General features: G+C 51.3%; 2 protein-coding genes across 5 annotated transcripts; one reads left to right on the top strand and one right to left on the bottom strand.

Moving 5' to 3' along the window:
- Positions 1–47: 47 nt before the first annotated feature.
- On the top strand, positions 48–17,805 carry ZNF48 (zinc finger protein 48). Of its 3 annotated transcripts, none has more exons than XM_041749990.1 (3): positions 48–321; positions 13,372–13,465; positions 15,194–17,805. In XM_041749990.1, exons 2-3 carry the CDS (start codon positions 13,387–13,389, stop codon positions 16,993–16,995), a joined length of 1,881 nt encoding a protein of 626 aa, XP_041605924.1. In that variant the 5' UTR covers positions 48–321; positions 13,372–13,386; the 3' UTR covers positions 16,996–17,805. The 3 variants fall into 3 exon arrangements, with proteins under 3 accessions (XP_041605924.1, XP_041605923.1, XP_041605922.1); XM_041749989.1 differs by lacking the exon at positions 48–321 and adding an exon at positions 12,012–12,833; XM_041749988.1 differs by lacking the exon at positions 48–321 and adding an exon at positions 12,908–13,204.
- SEPTIN1 (septin 1) lies at positions 293–4,360 on the bottom strand. Of its 2 annotated transcripts, XM_041749992.1 has the most exons (11): positions 3,837–4,359; positions 3,564–3,660; positions 3,390–3,476; positions 3,055–3,178; positions 2,626–2,760; positions 2,414–2,531; positions 1,492–1,593; positions 1,273–1,372; positions 871–1,036; positions 538–628; positions 293–432 (listed from the first exon to the last, which is right to left on the bottom strand). In XM_041749992.1, the coding sequence occupies exons 1-11, from the start codon at positions 3,837–3,839 to the stop codon at positions 346–348; spliced, it is 1,110 nt and encodes a 369-aa protein (XP_041605926.1). In that variant the 5' UTR covers positions 3,840–4,359; the 3' UTR covers positions 293–345. The 2 variants fall into 2 exon arrangements, with proteins under 2 accessions (XP_041605926.1, XP_041605925.1); XM_041749991.1 differs by having other exon boundaries at positions 315–628; positions 3,837–4,360.
- Positions 17,806–18,297: the final 492 nt, after the last annotated feature.

The raw sequence follows: 18,297 nt of genomic DNA, 5'->3' as shown, positions 1-18,297 counted from the left end.
CCCCCCCCCCCCCCCCCCCCCGCCTACTGGATTCTATACCCTGAGATCATGACCTGAGCCAAACTCAAGAGCCTCACGCTTAACGTACTGGGCCACTCCGGCGCCCTGAAACTCATTTTACTGAAGTCACAGCTTGAGTGAAGGGGGCGGGGGGGGGGGGGCTAGGGGCGGGGCTGAAAGCTGGGGCGTGGCCATGGGGTGTGGCCAAAGGCGGGACTACAAACCCGGCATTGGGAGAACCTCTTAGCCCGAGAGCCCGGAGCCGAGTTGGGTCTCGCAGGCTCCAGGATTGGACGGGAACCGACTGAAGGCGGAGCCGAGGTAAAGCAGGGCCGGGCGGGGTCCTCAGAGAGTGTCCGATTGCTCTCCCTGAGTCTGGCTTTGCTGCATCTGGGCCTGCATCTTCTCCAGCATCTCTTGCATGCGGCGCAGCTGTGCGGGGCAAGATTGTAGGCGGTGGGACGGGGAGGCCATGGAGGGACTTCGAAGAAGACTTGGGGTTCTGGGGGGTTGGGGCAGAGCGAGGTACTTGCTCACCTCTTCATCTTTCTCACGGATCAATTTCTCTGTCTCGGCCAGAGGCAGCATGGGCAGCGGGATCTCTGTGGCGCTCTGGCGGGAGAGCTTACTAGGAGGCGGGGGAAAGGGACAAGGAATCAAGGGCGGGACCCTCGGTTAATGGTTGCAGGAGCCGCGCGGGGCGTGGGGCGAGGTTGGGGTCGGTCTAGGAGGCGGGGCCATGTCCTTTCAATGCCATAAACAAAGTGGATAGGGAAAGATTCTGGGAGAGTGGTCTGGATGATGAAGGCCGGGTCCGGGACAGTGAGGGCTAGGCCTTGGGAGTCCCTAGGACTCAGGTCAGGCTCTCACCTACGGCTGGTGCGATCGCGAGCCCCAGGCCGGGCTAGGCTCTGTAGGCAGCTCGCCCGGTAGCCCTCGTAGAGAAGATCGTGGGTCACTTCCTTCAGGTCCTGCAGGTGTGTCTGCACCAGCATCCGTCGCAGGTTCAGGAAGTCGCAGTGATGTGGGTTCTCGACTGAGGGGCGGACCGGCGAGTGTCAGGGACCTTCGGGTCTAGCCCTACTGGGCCTGGTCGAGTCTGCCCAGATTCCTGCCCCCGTCTAGGTGAGGGTCTGAAGTCCAAGGATCCCTCTTTTGGCTCTTAGGATCCCCGGGACCAGAGATCACCCCAACTTTACATGTTGGGTGCCATTGACTCAGAGGCGTCTTGGGCTCCCCGCTGGCCTCAGAAAGCGTGCCCACCTTACTCACCCTCCACGGTACCCCAGGAGTAGCGGCGTCCCCTCACAGGCCGGGTCCCACCATCCCTCACTACCTCGCAGGAACCAATGACTGCAAAAGGGATGCTTTCCTGAAAGGCAGGAGTCAGGGATCACTGGTGGCCCCTCTTGGGCAGAAACCTCATTGTCAACCTCCACCTCTGCAGCCACAGCCCCGGCTTCTTTGCCCCATCCTCCTTTACATCTTTACCTTCATCTCTGCATCCTGCCTCTTGAAGTCCTCATCCTCATCAGAGTCACAATCGGGGAACTGGTAGATGTTGATCTCTTCCTCTTTCAACTGGTCCCTGATCTAGGAGCAGACAGATGCTCAGACAGTGAGAAACAGAGGCTGTGAGCAGCAGACACTGCATGGCTGGAGACAGTGAGATAAGGTACCAGGTGGTCAGAGGCAGGTGACATGAAAGGCAGATGGTGACATACAGGAGGCCCCAAACCAAAATCTCAGAAGGGTGCCTGGGCTGGCTCACTCAGTAGAGCATGTGACTTTTGACTTCAGGGTTGTGAGTTCAAGCCCCACGTTGGGTGTAGAGATTACTTAAGATCTTGGGGCCCCTGGGTGGCTCGGTGGGTGAAGCATCTGACTTGATTTCAGCTCAGGTTTTGATCTCAGGGTCATGAGGTCAAGCCCCTTGTTGGGCTTAAAAAATTTTTTTTAATTAAAAAAATACTTTTTTAAAATCTTAAAAAAAAAAAAAACACCTCAGATAATGAGAGAGATATATATGGTGAAAAAGAGACAAAGACACCCTAACAGGGATGACTGGGGCCTGGGAAGATTATAAGATGAGGCAAATACCAAAAGCACAAGAGAGAGAGGCCTAAGCAGAAACAGTGAGAGAGGGCTCTGAAGTTAAGATGGGGGTCATCATTCCTTGCTGCCACCCTCAGACAGACAGGCCTTAGCCAAGCAACCAGTCCAGGGATTCTATTCCGAGCCTCCAGCTTCTTCAGCCAGCTTACTACCCACCTTCCTCAGAAACTCTCTCCTGCAGTGTGGTTTGACTCATTTTGCTTCCTTTCCCAAGATCAAAGAAGTCAAAGCTGATTTCAGGTTTGATAACAACTTTTGGCTTCATGTAGGGCCAAAGATCGGAGGTTACCACACATACCTTCTGCTTGAGAGCCTGGGTCTCCTTAGGCATCAGGGCATCTGCTTTGCCAATGACTGGGATGATGTTGACCTTTTCATGCACTGCCCGGAGGAAGGCCACATCTAGGGGCCGGAGCCTGCATGGAGTGATTGGTCAAGGCTCAGCCTTAGGCCACGGAAACCCTCCCTGTCCCTTCCCAATACCCCAACCCTCGAGGGTGTCCCCCAGACCCTCGGCCAAAGGGTGAGATGAAGTAGAGGCAGCAGTGGACACGGGAATCCTGAATGTTCTTCCGGTTCAGGCCACTCTCATCCCTAAGATACTGCTCAAATTGCTCCTCAATGAAGCGTACCACAGGCAGCCAGCTGGGGTGTGGGGCAAGAGAGAACAGTCAGAGGGGAGGGGCCACAGGGCAGGGAAGGGGTGGAAGCTAGCCAGGACCCTGGAGGTGGGAACTAGTTTCTTGGGCTCTAACCAAAGACATCAAAGGAGATTGATGAGGTGTAGGTCAGCTGTTGGGAAGCCACATGGCCACCAGATGCAGACCCACCTTTTGGGGAGGGCAGGGGCAGAGCAGACCAGTCCTGTAACTGACCCCTCAGCCTTCACAGAGTAGCCACATGGGGAAGCTTAGCCCGCGCTCCTTCCGTTGTTCTCACCAGTCTGAACAATCCACGGAGTCCCCAAAGCCAGGTGTATCCACCACTGTCAGCTTCACCTTAATACCCCCCTCCTCGATCTCCACACCCCGGCGCTCGATGGTCAGTGTTCGTGTCAAGCGAGCTGTGGGCATGAGAAGTGGTCAGGGAGCTTCGCAGGGGTCTGAGCCAGGTTTCCTTTCTCAGAATCCCAGTTGCCCCCACCCATTTTTTCAGGGGAGTCTCAGAAAAGCACTGAGCTACCCGAGTGCCCCCAAAAAGTCAGGGGAGACCCAGATGAGTGCCACCTGGGGATAGGGGAGACAGAGGACCTGGAGAGGACAGGAGGGTCTTACCGCTGGCCTCTGGCAGTTGCCGGTCCTCATAGAGATTGGTGAGAAACAGGCTGTTGATGAGGGTGGATTTTCCCAAGCCTGACTCCCCTGTGGACAGGACAGACCCACCTGGTCAGGTGAGGAGACAGCCAGGGTCTCTTGAGGACCCAGTCCCCTGTCCCAAACCCATCAGACCTGCCACCATGAGTGTGAAGTCGAAGCCCTTCTTGACGGACTTGCGGTGCAGCTGATTGGGGAGGGCGGCGAAACCCACATACTCCTTGTCCTGTTGCTAGGGGGCAGACAGTATGAGGCTGCTGGGAGTGGCAGGCAGGGCCCCCAGTGTAAGCTGACTTCTCCTTGGGAGTGAGGAGAAGTCAGCCTACCATGGGTTGACTTGGGCCTGTCTACTCCGGGGTTTGGGGGCTGAGGGCAAAGATGCCTGTATTCCTGGGCAGAAGGACTTACCATGGCCCTGCTAGCTGTCGCTGCACCTGCTGTCTCTCCCCACTTCCTCTGGTGGGGCAGGAAGTTGAGTGTGGCAAATAAGGGGGCGGGCAATGTAGGAAGCTGAGATGCTCAAACTGGTGGGGAAAGCCAAGACCAAGAAAACCTGGGAGTTCTCACTTTCTGGATCCCTTTGGCTATGCCCTCTTGGGAAGCTTCAACACCTCAGTTCTCTGCACACCCTATTCCAAGCCCCCACTGTGACCCCATCACAGTGGGGTATAGGTGGGGTATAGGCAGAGAGGAAGGAAGCAGATTGGTGTCTTTAGCAAGTGAGATGAGGCTTTGACTGAGATGGTGAAAAAAAAGTTCCCAGAGTCTAAGTGGACCAAAAGTCTTAACAGGATTAGGGGTGGAAGGAGCCATCAATTTTCCTTACCAGCTCATGCAATTGATTATTTTTTAAAGATTCTATTCATTTATTCATGAGAGACACAGACAGAGGGGCAGAGACATAGGCAGAGGGAGAAGCAGGCTCCTGGATGGGGAGCCCAATGCAGGACTCAATCTCAGAATCCCAGGATCACGCCCTAAGCTGAAGGTAGATGATCAACCACTGAGCCACCCAGGTGCCCCTGATTCATTTTTTTCCCCATGCAATTGGTTATTTTTCTTTTTCTTTTTTTAAAGAATTTATTTATTTATTTGATAGAGAAAAAGCACAAGTACATAGAGTGGCAAGCAGAGGGAAAGGGAAAAGTATGCTCCTCACTGAGCAGAGAGCCCAGTTGGGGGGGGGGGCTCCGTCCCAGAACCCTGAGATCATGACCTGAGCTGGAGGCAGACACTTAACTGACTGAGCCACCCAGGTACCCCTTCATGCAAGGGATTCTTTTTTTTTTTTTTTTTTTTTTTTTAAGATTTTATGTATTTGAGAGACAGAGACAGCACAAGCAAGTGAGCAGCAGAGGGAAAGGGCGAAGCAGTCTTCCAACTGAGCAGGAGCCCAAAGCCTGGCTCCATCCCAGGACCCTAATGTGCTTCTGTGTGTGATTTTTTGGTGTGTATGCATTTTGAAAAATGTGTAGTGGGGATCCCTGGGTGGCTCAGTGGTTTAGCACCTGCCTTTGGCCCAGGGCGCGATCCTGGAGTCGCGGGATCGAGTCCTGCATCGGGCTCCCAGCATGGAGCCTGCTTCTCCCTTTGCCTGTGTCTCTGCTTCTCTCTCTCTCTCTGTCTATCATGAATAAATAAATAAAAGAAAAACCTTAAAAAAATGAAAAATGTGTAGTATACAGTGCATGTTTACACAAATGATTATATATATGAATACATATTTGTTAACTTTTTCATTCAGCACTATTTTTAAAAATTTTATTTATTTATGCATGAGAGACAGAGAGAGAGGCAGAGACATAGGCAGAGGGAGAAGCAGGGTCCCCTAGGGAGCCCGATATGGGATTCCATCCTGGGACTCCAGGATCACACCCTGAGCCGAAGGGAGACACTCAACCGTTGAGCCACCCAGGCGTCCCCAGCACTATTTTTTTTTAAGATTTTTAAAATTTATTTATTTATTTTTTTTTTTAATTTTTATTTATTTTTGATAGTCACAGAGAGAGAGAGGCAGAGACATAGGCAGAGGGAGAAGCAGGCTCCATGCACCGGGAGCCCGACGTGGGATTCGATCCCGGGTCTCCAGGATCGCGCCCTGGGCCAAAGGCAGGCGCTAAACCGCTGCGCCACCCAGGGATCCCAAAATTTATTTATTCATAGAGACACACACACACACAGAGGCAGAGACACAGGCAGAGGGAGAAGCAGGCTCCATGCAGGGAGCCGGATGTGGGACTCTATCCCAGGTCTCCAGGATCACACCGTGGGCCACAGGTGGCACTAAACCGCTGTGCCACTGGGGTTGCCCCCCAGCACTATTTTTTAAAAGCTTTTTTAAAAAAAATTTTTTTTTAAAGTAATCTCTACATCCAACATGGGGCTCAAACCCATGACCCCAAGATCAAGAGCTGCATGCTCAGGACACCTGGGTGGCTCAGTGGTTGAGCATCTGCCTTTCGTTCAGGCTGGGGTCCTAGGATTCAGTCCTGCATCAGGCTCCCCATTGGGAGCCTGCTTCTCCCTCTGCCTGTGTCTCGGCCTCTCTCTGTGTGTCTCTCATGAATAAATAAATAAAATCTTTTTTTTAAAAAAAGGTATTTATTTATTCATGAGAGACACAGAGAAAGAGGCAAACACAGGCAGAGGGAGAAGCAGGCCCCATGCAGGGAGCCTGATATGGGACTCCATCCTGTGACTCCAGGATCACACCCTGAGCCAAAGGGAGACACTCAACCATTGAGCCACCCAGGCGTCCCCAGCACTATTTTTTAAAAGCTTTTTTAAAGCTTTTTTCTTTTTTTATTTTTTTAAAGTAATCTCTACACCCAACATGGGGCTCAAACCCATGACCCCAAGATCAAGAGTTGCATGCTCAGGACGCCTGGGTGGCTCAGTGTTTGAGCGTCTGCCTTTCATTCAGGCTGGGGTCCTAGGATTCAGTCCCGCATTAGGCTCCCCATTGGGAGCCTGCTTCTCCCTCTGCCTGTGTCTGCCTTTTTCTCTGTGTCTCTCATGAATAAATAAATAATTTTTTAAAAAGATTTTATTTATTTATTCATGAGAGGCACACAGAGAGAGAGGCAGAGACAGAAGCAGAGGGAGAAGCAGGCCCCATGCAGGGAGCCCGATGTGGGACTCCATACCAGTACTCCAAGATCATGCTCGGAGCTGAAGGCAGACCCCCAACTGCTGAGCTATCAGGCATCCCTTAAATATTAAATTAATAATTCTATCGCTTAGGGTCACAATGGGGATTTTACGGCCTAATAGACATAAAGCTCTTAGTTCAGTATCCAATGTATGAGATGAGCTCCCACAGAAAATGCTAGCTATTGCTAGCATTACTTGGGCAGAGGGGTGTGACAGTGCCACCATCTCAAATCTAGTGATTGCCCCTTGCTGAGGATGTAGACAGAGGATCAGTCAGGGTTTCGGCCCTCTGGGGAGCCAGAGACAGCCACAGGTAAGTGTGCCACAGAGCACTGGTGCTAAAAACGTAGTGCAACAAGGAGATAAACAGAGGACTTCGAGAAGCTAAGGGAAGGGATAATTATACCCCTCCTCACTCCAAAACCCTTCCTCCTGCATTTCTTATCAAGCTGAGCAGGCCTAAAGTCTTAATTAAAACTCTGAGCTCCTCCCTCCTTGCACTCCAGGAGTACGTTTGACCCCAGAACAACACAGCTTTCAACTGTGATGATGGTGGTGGTGGTGGTGGGGGGTGTCCATTTGTATGCAGATTTTTTCTTCAATGAATACAGTACTATAAAGGTATTTTTCTCTTATGATTTTCTTTTCTTTTAAAAATATTTTATTTATTTAGGGACACCTGAGTAGCTCAGTGGTTGAGCATCTGCCTTTGGCTCAGGACATGATCCTGGGGTCCTGGGATGGAGTCCCACATCGGGCTCCCTGCAGGGATCCTGCTTTTCCGTCTGCCTGTGTCTCTGCCTTTCTCTGTGTGTGTCTCTCATGAATAAATAAATAAAAAATCTTTTTAAAAAAGGGTTTTATTTATTCATGAGAAACCCACACAGAGAAAGGCAGAGACAGGCAGAAGGAAAAGCAGGCTCCCCGTGGGGAGCCCAATGCAGGACTCCATCCCAAGACCCCAGGATCACGACTGGAGCCAAAGGCAGATGCTCAACCACTGAGCCACCCAGGCATCCCATGATATTCTTTTTTTAATTTTTAATTTATTTTTTAAAAGATTTCATTTATTATTAATTAGAGAGAGAGAGAGCACACACGAGAGCATGAGCTGGGGGAGGGGCAGAGGGAAAGAGAGAAGCAGATTCCCCACTGAGCAGGAAGCCTGATACTGGGGCTCAATTCCAGGACCTCATGATCCTGACTTGAGCAGAAGGCAGATGCTTAACCAACTGAACGACCCAGGCACCCCTCCTTTTTTTTTTTAGATTTATTTTTATTTTTATTTATTTATGATAGACATAGAGAGAGAGGCAGAGACACAGGCAGAGGGAGAAGCAGGCTCCATTCCTGGAGCCTGATGTGGGACTCGATCCCAGGACTCCAGGATTGCACCCCCGGCCAAAGGGCCGCTGAGCCACCCAGGGATCCCCCCCCCCCCGCCTTTTTAAAGATTTTTATTTATTTGAGAGAGAGAGCACAAGCACAGGAGCTTGTGCTCCTGGGGGAGGGGCAGAGGGAGAGGAACAAGCAGACTCCCCGCTGATGAGGAGCTCAATACTGGACTCAATCCCAGGACTCCAATATCATGACCTGACTCAATACGGGACTCAATCCTAGGACCCCAAGATCAACACCCAAGCCAAAATCAGATGCTTAACTGGCTGAGCCACCCAGGCACCCCTTCTTATGATTTTGATAACATTTTCCTTTCTCCAGCTTATTTTATTGTAAGAACACAGTATGTAACACAGTAGTATTCATTTTATTTATGAATTTATTTATGAATAAATAAAATCTTAAAAAAATATATATGCATCTAATATCACTACCATGATATAACCCCATTTTGATTTTTATCCTTCTAGATTTTCTCTCATCCCTTTAAATATGAATAAACATATTTACAAAACTAGGATCATACTATAACTTTGTTTGGAATCCTATTTTTATCACTGCATATGTTCTATATATCTTTCTATAATAAATATTTATAATTTTTAACATTCATTTATTTTTATGAGGATGACATTTAACAATTTGATATAGAGTGGCTTTTCTTTTTTTTTTCTCAAAGTTTTGTTTTAATTCCAGCTAACATACAGTGTTATTAGTTTCAGGTATACAACATGATTCAACAATTCCATACATTACCTAGTGCTCAACACAAGTTCACTCCTTAGCCTCCCATCATCTGTTTAGTCCCTCTCTGCCTCTGATAACCATCAATTTGTTCTCTATAATTAAAAGTCTGTTTCTTGGCTTGTTTCTCTTTTTCCCCTTTGCTTGTTTTCTTAAATTCCACGTGAGTGAAACAATATTTGTCTTTCTATGATTGACTTATTTCCCTTAGCATTATACTTTAGCTCCGTCATGTTGCTGCAAAAGGCAAGATTTCATTCTTTTTTATGGCTGAGTAATAACCATTATATATACACACCACATCTTCTTTATCCATTCATTTATCAGTAGACACTTGGGCTGCTTCCGTAATTTGGCCATTGTGGATAATGCTACTATGAACATTGGGGTACATGTATCCCTTTGATGTTTTTATATTTTTTGGTTAAATATCCAGTAGTGGGATTGCTGGATTGCAGATAGTTCTATTTTAACTTTTTGAGGAAACTTGATACTGTTTTCCACAGTGGCTGCACCAGTTTGAATTCCCACCAATAGTGCATGAGGGTTCCTTTTTCTCCACCTTCTTGTGAACACTTGTTTCTTGTGTTGCTGATTTTAGCCATTCTGGCAGGTGTGAGGTAAAATATCATTGTAGTTTTGATTTGCATTTCCCTGATGATCAGTGATGTCGAGCATCTTTTCATGTCTATTGGCCATATATATCATCATTTTTATAAAAGTTTAGTATTTAGATTGATTCCCATTTTTCCCAGTGATAAACAATGCTGAGCTGGGATGGACATGTTTGTGGTGCCATCATTGTGTACTTGTCCAACCATTTCCTTAGGCCTTTCTATAAGGTGAATTACTGAGTCAAAGGACATATTTAAGGCATTTGTGAATATTAACAAATTGCATAAACAGGCTCTTAGCTTGCAGAGATGACATGAATTACTAGTGACACAATATTCATTTACATGCTTATTACTCCAACAAATTATGTCTAATCATCCATACAATAAGGTTTGGGGCCTGCTCAGAGAAAGGAAGATCCTACCTTGAGATTCCTATGGGGCAGTATATGGTAGATAGGTATTTTCTCATTTAATCATCTGGATTATTTATTTTTCATCTTGCCATTAAACCTGCATAGCTATTGATGGCCCCACCAGGCATCCCTGGAAGGGCTTCTGTATCTTTTTTTTTTTTTTTAATTTTTATTTATTTATGATAGTCACAGAGAGAGAGAGAGAGAGAGAGAGAGGCAGAGACACAGGCAGAGGGAGAAGCAGGCTCCATGCACCGGGAGCCTGACGTGTGGGATTTGATCCCAGGTCTCCAGGATCGCGCCCTGGGCCAAAGGCAGGCACCAAACCGCTGCGCCACCCAGACCTAAGAAGTCCAGGCTTTCTCTAGCTAGTTCTGTGAGTGAGTATGGTATACAGACTGGCCACCTTTCAGAAGGTTCTCCAAGAGTGGCTGGCTTTTTGCCATTTGGTACCCCCTTATCTCTGTTTTCCATCACAAGGACCTGGCACGGGATCCCTGGGTGGCACAGCGGTTTGGCGCCTGCCTTTGGCCCAGGGCGCGATCCTGGAGACTCAGGATCGAATCCCACGTCAGGCTCCCGGTGCATGGAGCCTGCTTCTCCCTCTGCCTGTGTCTCTGCCTCTCTCTCTCTCTCTGTGACTTTCATAAATAAAAAAAAAATTAAAAAACAAAACAAAACAAGGACCTGGCACATGGTGGGCCCCCAGAATACAACTAAACGTACCATTCTATCTTTAGCTTCCTTTGCCTTCCTATTATGTAAACTCATGACACATTAAAACACAACTATTCTGTTTTTCTCTTTGAGGATAGGTCTTCACCATCTTTGGATCTCAGGCTTCTAGCACGTAGTAGGTTTTCAAATAGTGTGTAGGCAACTGTTCATTTCATTCCCTCTGCCTGAGTTCTTTATTCAGCCCCCACTTTAGCCCACTCTGGATTTTGCTGAAACCTTAGCTGTTCTGAAAGGATTGGCTCAAAAATGCCATCTTCTTTCTTGGTTGCTCCACCCAAAAAAGTAAAAGCTGTTATCTTTGGCTAAGCACTTTACGCATACAACAGATATTAATCCTGAACCATTCAAATTGGCTATTATCCTCCCCATTTTACAGTTTAGGAAAAGAAGTAATTTCCCTAGGGTCAAACAATAGTAAATGACAAGGTCAGGAATCAGCCTGCAGGAATGGCTTTAAAGGCAGAGTCCACAGCTACTAAACTCTACAGGTCTCTCTCTCTCTCTGCACTGCACTATCATATTTTGTTCATCAGGTTGGTATAGAATCTGTCTCATCAGGATGCCTGGGTGGCTCAGTGGTTAAGCGTCTGCCTTTGGCTCTGGGCATGATCCCGGAGTACCGGGATAGAGTCCCACATCTGGTTCCCTGCATGGAGCCTGCTTCTCCCTCTGCCTAGGTCTCTACCTCTCTACCCCTCTGTGTCTCTCATGAATAAATAAAATCTTTAAAAAAAAAAAAAGTCTCACCACTTGCATATCTCCATTTTCTACTGGACTAAGGAGTTTCTTTGTATTTTCAGGGCCTAGACAGCATCTAGATATTGATGATCCATAAATGTGTGCTGATTGATGTCAGTGTCTAACATCCATGCCTACCAGACACCCAGAACTACGCTGACCCATTCCCACAGCTTAGAATTCTTACTGCCTTCCCACACTCTTTTTACTGGTGCATGTAACTTTTTCATGCCCCTATAATTCTTTTCTTTTTCATGATTGGCATGCTTGCCCCTGTAAACTGGTAGCATCCAAGGACGAATCTTACATGTGTTTCATCTCTTTATCCCAAACTTTTGGCTTTGCATTAAGGTGCTAATTAAATGTGAATTAATATACAAATCTGTCACCCCTCCCTATCATCAGATCATCTCTCAGGCACTCCCCTCTTCACCAAAGACAAGCTGGCTCAGAGTACAGATACCGGGGATCACACCCCAGGTCCCCTGGAACACAGACTCAGCCATGGTGGCACCAAACTGGAAACCAGGGTTTAATGTTCTAGGCTCTCCTTCTTAGGTTTGGCCTTTGTGGGGTTGTCGACCTGTCCCCTAGTCTCCCCATGGGCTCTTTCTTTGTGTCTCTCTTTGTCTCTGCCTGTTTCACTGTCTTTTGTTCCTCTGCCTCTGGGCCTGCTTCTCTCCAGATTCCCTTCCTCTTTTTTTTTTTTTTTTTTTTTAAGATTTTATTTATTTATTCATGAGAGACACAGAGAGAGAGGCAGCGACGCAGGCAGAGGAAGAAGCAGGCTCCCTGCGGGGAGCTCGATGTGGAACTCAATCCCAGGACTCCAGGATCACGCCCTGAGCCAAAGGCAGAAGCTCAACCACTGAGACACCCAGGCGTCCCTCCCTTCCTCTTCTTATAGCTCCTCCGACTGTGCTTCAGTGACTTTGTATCTATCTCTTGTTTCTACACCTCTTTGTCTTCGGCGGCCAAGCTTTTGCTCCTATATTTTTTGGGCCGCCGCTGTCTCTCGGTCTCTCTCTGCCTTTGTGTCCTCTCTGACTCGGGGCTCTTGGGTTACGACTTGGTGAGTCTCTGGCTCAGGGTCTCCGCTCCAGGCCCCTGGCCTGATTTCAACTGGCCCCCTCTCCCCATCATTTCTCTGGCGCCGGCCTCAATCCTCTCCCGGCTGCTCTGGCCTCGGTCTCCCCTAGCCCAGCCCCCTCCCCACCCCTCTACCGGTTGCTCCGGCCTCGGTCTCCCCTAGCCCAGCCCCCTCCCCACCCCTCTACCGGCTGCTCCGGCCTCGGTCTCCCCTAGCCCAGCCCCCCTTCCCACCCTACCCCCGGCTCTAGGCCTCTCGGACCGGCCGCGCTTTGTTTCCTGTCTCAGCGCCCCGCCCCCGCCCCGTCTGGGGTCTCCGCCGCCCTCCGCCGCCCTTTGTTTGCCTTGGTCTCTCCCCCACCCCTTTCCCTGGGTCAGTCTTCGGATCTCTCTTTGTCTCTCCGGACCGGGGTGGCTGGCGCGGTCGGCCAGCCCCGGAGATCGGCGCGGGTGGCCCGACACAGCGACAATTAGGAAGAGTCTTCGGCCCTCATCACCCGGCTCCAGCCCAGCAGGTACATGGTTAATACCACCGAGTTCGGGCAACTGTCCTCGGCTTAGAGTAGCCCTGTCCGCGGCTTGCGGCCTCCCGCCGGCCACCGAGCTCGGGAGGACGCGGGCGGCCCCCACAGGCATGCAGCTCCTCCCAGGTCCTAGAGCGGCTCGGTGCGGCCCCGCGCTTCCGCTTCCCGTCCCCGCCCCCGGCGGCCGCCCCCGGGACGCCCGGGTCCGAGCCCCCTCCCCATTTGGCGCGGAGCCCGCGTCCCGGGGCCGCCAGCGGCTCGGGCAGCGGAGCCCCGCCGAGGAGCTCGCGAGGGCGCCGGGGTGGCATAGTCAGAGGCGGCCAGGAGGAGAAGGGGGCGCTGCGGGCCGGAAGGAACAGCAGGTGCAGGGGCGGCCGGCGGCGCGGGCGGGGGTCACCGGGGACCGCGCCCCGCACCTCGGACCCGGCCGCTGTCCGGTGCCCGTGCTGACCGGCAGAGGGCAGCGGCAGGACGCCGCGGGCCGCACATGGCTGTGTGACCGTGGGATTGTGTCTGTCCCCTTGCTCAGGGCGGCGTGCGGGCGATGGAGCGCGCGGTGGAGCCCTGGGGCCCGAATCTCCAGGGCGCAGAGGAGAGGGAGCAGCTGCGAAGCGCCCGCACAGGTGAGGCCCGGGGCGGTGCGCCGCCAGGAGCAGGTAAAGGCCGGGTGGGGACTCCGGTGCCGGGCTCTGTTTAGCCGAGACCTGGAAAAATCGGACATGAACTGTGCTTCCAGTGGGAGGGGGAGGGGAGGAAAAGCCAAGGTTAGGGAGCTAGCGTTTCTGAGCACCTACTGTGCGTCAGGCGGTTGAGGGGCTTCATCTTAAGGACTCTCCGGGCTCCTGGACAGTCATCACCAGCTTCACTGCCTGTGCCCTACTTCAGGGCTCGTTTTATCTCATCCTGACAATTGCAACAGCCTCCCCACATCCCTTTTCTCTTCAGTGATGCACTCAGCAGCCACCTTGATCCAAGTCCACATTTAATCCTGGTTCCTTCTCAGACACCTTCCCTAGCTCCCTTCTGCCTACTAATCAAAAGCCTTAGCCTAGTGTTTGGTCTGGGCCTTACATGCTTAATCTAATCCCAACATCCTTTCCAGCTTTATCTTCCATTCCTCTCCATGGTTTACTCTTTTCTGTGCTGTGAAAACTTGGCCCTATCTCCTTATTTCTTCTCTCTCCTGAGAGCAGTTATTCTGAGCCCACAATTATAATTATTTGTGCTTGATCTTATCTCTCTACCAACCCTATGCATTTTGAGGGACAGGTGTGTGTCTGGGTCCTCTCAGGTACACACAAGGTGAATGAAGTAATAAATTACAGAATGAGCTAATATAAGAAGATATAAGAGAGGGGCACCCTGGGACGCCTGGGTGGCTCAGCAGTTGAGCATCTGCCTTTGACTCAGGGCATGATCCTAGGGTCCCAGGATTGAGTCCTGCATCAGGCTCTCTGCATGGAGCCTGCTTCTCCCTTTTCCTGTGTCTCTGCCTCTCTCTCGGTGCCTTCTCATGAATAAATAAATTCTTTTTAAAAAAAAATGAGATGGACGCCCGGGTGGCTCAGCAGTTGAGCGTCTGCCTTCTGCTCAGGGCGTGATCTCAGTCCGGGTATCAGGTCCCGCATCGGGCTCCCTGTGGGGAACCTGCTTCTCCCTCTGCCTGTGTCTCTGCCTCTCTCTGTCTCTCATGAATAAATAAAATCTTTTTAAAAAAAGGTATAAGAGAAATAACAAATATTAGATTTTTCAAATAGAGACAGTATATTGTTCATGCATCGTTAACACAGGCTTGGGAATTGGACAGACCTGAGTTAGAAATGTGACTTTGCTATTTTCTAACCTTTTTTTTTTTTTAAAGATTTTGTTTATTTATTCATGAGAGACAGAGAGAGAGAGAGAGGCAGCAATATAGGCAGAAGGAGAAGCAGGTTCCCCACAGGGAGCTCTATGCGGGACCTGATACCCAGACTGGGATCACGCCCTGAGCAAAAGGCAGACGCTCAACCGCTGAGCCACCCGGTGTCCCTCCTTTCTAACCTTTATAACCTTGAGAAGTGACTTAAATTGTCTGAGTGTTCATTTCTATAAAATGGGAGAAGGAGGAGGAATATCTAATAGCATTGTTTGCAAGTCTTCAGTGATGCTTAGATCAGTGACTGGCACATATTAAGGGCGTGTTATAAATTACCAATTGTTAATGAGATGCAGCAATAAGTGTTTCAGAAGTTTAGAGAAGAGAGACATCCTTGTAACCACAGATTGTCAAGGAAGAGTTCCTGGGGAAGTTGCTATCAAAGATAGGGGCTGAGCCAAAGGGCAGGGTCTACTATTCCCTTTTCTTTCCCCAGGTATAGGGAGTGAGAATGTGGAGATTTCTCAGCCGGATGAGTTTGAACATACCCCACAGGAGGATGACTTGGGGTTCAAGGAAGAGGAAGATTTGGCCCCAGGTCATGAAGTAGGAAATGCCTCTCTCAAACCTGAAGGCATCCAGACCTGGGATGACTTGTGGGTCCAGAGAGAGGTACCAGGAAAACCTCAGGCTCGGGACGGAGGTCCCCGGCTCCTGGGAGAGCCACGTTGGGGCCAGGCTAGTGATCGGGCTGCCGTGTGTGGTGAGTGTGGCAAGAGCTTTCGGCAGATGTCAGATCTGGTGAAACACCAGCGGACCCATACTGGGGAGAAACCCTACAAGTGTGCGGTGTGTGGCAAGGGCTTTGGGGATAGCTCTGCCCGTATCAAACACCAGCGAACTCATAGTGGTGAAAAACCCTACAGAGCCCGGCCACCAGCCCAAGGCCCCCCAAAGATTCCTCGATCCAGGATCCCGGCTGGTGAGCGCCCCACTATTTGCGGTGAATGTGGCAAGAGCTTCCGGCAGAGTTCTGACCTGGTGAAACACCAGCGAACACACACTGGTGAGAAGCCCTACAAGTGTGGCATCTGTGGGAAGGGCTTTGGTGACAGTTCTGCTCGCATAAAGCACCAGCGGACACACCGAGGGGAGCAGCCTCCCCGGCCCGTGGTGCCCAGACAGCAGCCTTCTCGAGCAGCCACAGCAGCCACACAGGGGCCCAAGGCCCAGGACAAGCCATATATCTGCACCGATTGTGGTAAAAGGTTTGTGCTCAGCTGCAGCCTTCTGAGCCACCAGCGCAGTCACTTGGGGCCCAAACCTTTTGGCTGTGATGTGTGTGGAAAGGAGTTTGCCCGGGGCTCAGACCTGGTGAAGCACCTGCGGGTGCATACAGGAGAGAAGCCCTATCTATGCCCTGAGTGTGGCAAGGGCTTTGCTGACAGCTCTGCCCGGGTCAAACACCTCCGCACCCATAGTGGGGAGAGGCCTCACGCCTGCCCTGAATGTGACCGCACCTTCAGCCTCAGCTCCACCCTTCTCCGCCACCGCCTCACTCATATGGAGCCCCAGGACTTCAGCTTCCCAGGCTATCCCTTGGCTCCCCTGATCCCCAGCCCACCCCCCAGCTCAAGCCCACCCCCACCTCCTCTTGGCACGAGCCCCCCTCTGACACCTCGAAGCCCTTCACACTCAGGTGATGGGCCTTTTGGCCTGCCTGGCTTGGAACCAGAGCCTGGGGGCCCACAGGCTGGGGAGCCTCCCCCACCCCTGGCAGGTGACAAGCCACACAAGTGCCCTGAGTGTGGCAAGGGCTTCCGCCGAAGCTCGGACCTGGTGAAACACCATCGTGTGCACACAGGGGAGAAGCCCTACCTCTGCCCTGAATGCGGCAAGGGTTTTGCTGACAGCTCGGCCCGAGTCAAGCACCTCCGCACCCACCGAGGTGAACGGGCTCGGCCGCCACCACCATCCACTCTCCTGAGGCCACATAACCCCCCTGGCCCAGCATCCACAGCCCCTCGACCCCGAGTCCGAGCCCAGCCCTCTGGACCCAGCCAGCCCCATGTGTGTAGCTTCTGTGGGAAGGAATTTCCCCGGAGTTCAGATCTGGTCAAACATAGGCGAACACACACTGGGGAGAAGCCATATAAGTGTGCAGAGTGTGGCAAAGGTTTTGGTGACAGTTCGGCCCGCATCAAGCACCAGCGTGGGCACTTGGTCCTGAGGCCCTTCGGGACAGGGGATGGTCAGTCAAGGCCCCTTAAGGAGGAGCCACCAACAGGACTGGAGTAATAGGGTCCAGGGAAGGTGGAAGCCCAGGAGACCAAAGGGAGGGTATCTGCTGCTTAAGCAGAGAATAAAGGGCCGGGGAGGTGGTGGGAGGGAGAAGAGGGGAAGAAATGGGAGAAAGGAGTGAATAGTTAGAAATAGAGATTGGAGACAATGACCTTGAAGCTCAGGAAACTGTCCTGGCTGGGCTCAGTCAGGACCTTGACAGTGTGGTCTATACCCCCAGCTTCTAGAACACTGCCTCATATTCTGAATAGTGTAGGCACTTAATACTTATTGAATGAATAAACTGGCCTTAGCCTGAGGGCCCTTAAAAAACTCTAAAATCTGCTGCCTCTTAACCTGTTAAGAATTGATCCCACACAACCTTGCCCCTAGGAGACCAGCACCCTGGCCAGCACCAAACAGGGTTCGTTTGACCTTATCAACTGCAACAGTAAGACTTAAGGAGTTTCGGGTGGTAGAAAGTCAGGGGCATCTTGAACCTTCTGATGGGCAGAGCTTTGCTCTGTGGATCGCAGTACCCAGGCTCAGGCCACGGGACATGGTCAACCAGTGGGACACCCTTGGACAGCCCAGATCTTATCTGCCTGGAGAACCCCAACCCGCCCTGACACCTGGACACTGGCAGAATGGACCAGAGACCGCAGAAGGTCCTACGCTCCACGCCAAGCCCAGGTCCTGGTGGACATCAGCAGAGACAAACTGGCTGGGAGACGAGCAGGACTGGAGTGAGGAGAGGCCAGGGAAGCTCCAAGGCAGGACAGCCACATCTCCATGTATCTCCTCACCAATAAATTTTCTTGTCTGAAACTTGGACTCTGTGCTTGTGTGTGTGTGTGTGTGCAGGGTGAGGGGTGGAAAAGACGTCAAAGCCTCACCACAGGTGAAGCCATGTGTAAACTTGTGAGGGTCTCTTGCCCTCTTTGAGCCCGTCAAATTAAAAAGTTGGAATAGGCCGCCGCTTTCTAGCTGTGACATCTGGTTGAAAGAAACGGTCACCAGGTCTGTCAGCTGATGCCCAGACCTGCGTTCTGGGTACCCACAGGCGCCACCTACGCCACAACGCACAGCGCGACCCCTAAAAGGAAAAACGCGCGGCGCCACGGGGTGGGCTGGGGGACGCGGGGGAGCGGAGGGGCAGGTCGGTGAGCGCTGTTGCTGTGGCGACAGGTGGGGGAAGATGGCCGTCTGTGTAGTGCAGGCGCAGAGGTCCCCGACGCTGAGGCTCTGCCTCCTGGGAAACCCCGCCTCCCTGAGACCCTTTTTTATTTGTCGAGAAACAGGTCACTTGACTGTATAGTC

This window comes from Vulpes lagopus, chromosome 3 (assembly GCF_018345385.1).
Source record: "Vulpes lagopus strain Blue_001 chromosome 3, ASM1834538v1, whole genome shotgun sequence".
NCBI lineage: Eukaryota > Metazoa > Chordata > Mammalia > Carnivora > Canidae > Vulpes > Vulpes lagopus.
Note: the sequence above shows the minus strand (reverse complement) of the source record. Positions and strands in the feature narration are given on the sequence as shown.

Bases quoted from the DNA above. Each gene is read 5' to 3' on its own strand.
- SEPTIN1 (XM_041749991.1), bottom strand. The intron at 1,373-1,491 runs GTAAAGATGTAA...CCTGCCTTTCAG, and splicing joins GGCAGGATGCAGAGATGAAG to GAAAGCATCCCTTTTGCAGT. The intron at 1,037-1,272 runs GTGAGTAAGGTG...TCCGCCCCTCAG, and splicing joins CTCCTGGGGTACCGTGGAGG to TCGAGAACCCACATCACTGC.
- ZNF48 (XM_041749988.1), top strand. From the start codon at position 12,953: ATGCAGCTCCTCCCAGGTCCTAGAGCGGCTCGGTGCGGCCCCGCGCTT. The intron at 13,205-13,371 runs GTGCAGGGGCGG...CCCCTTGCTCAG, and splicing joins CGGGCCGGAAGGAACAGCAG to GGCGGCGTGCGGGCGATGGA. The intron at 13,466-15,193 runs GTGAGGCCCGGG...TTCTTTCCCCAG, and splicing joins GCTGCGAAGCGCCCGCACAG to GTATAGGGAGTGAGAATGTG.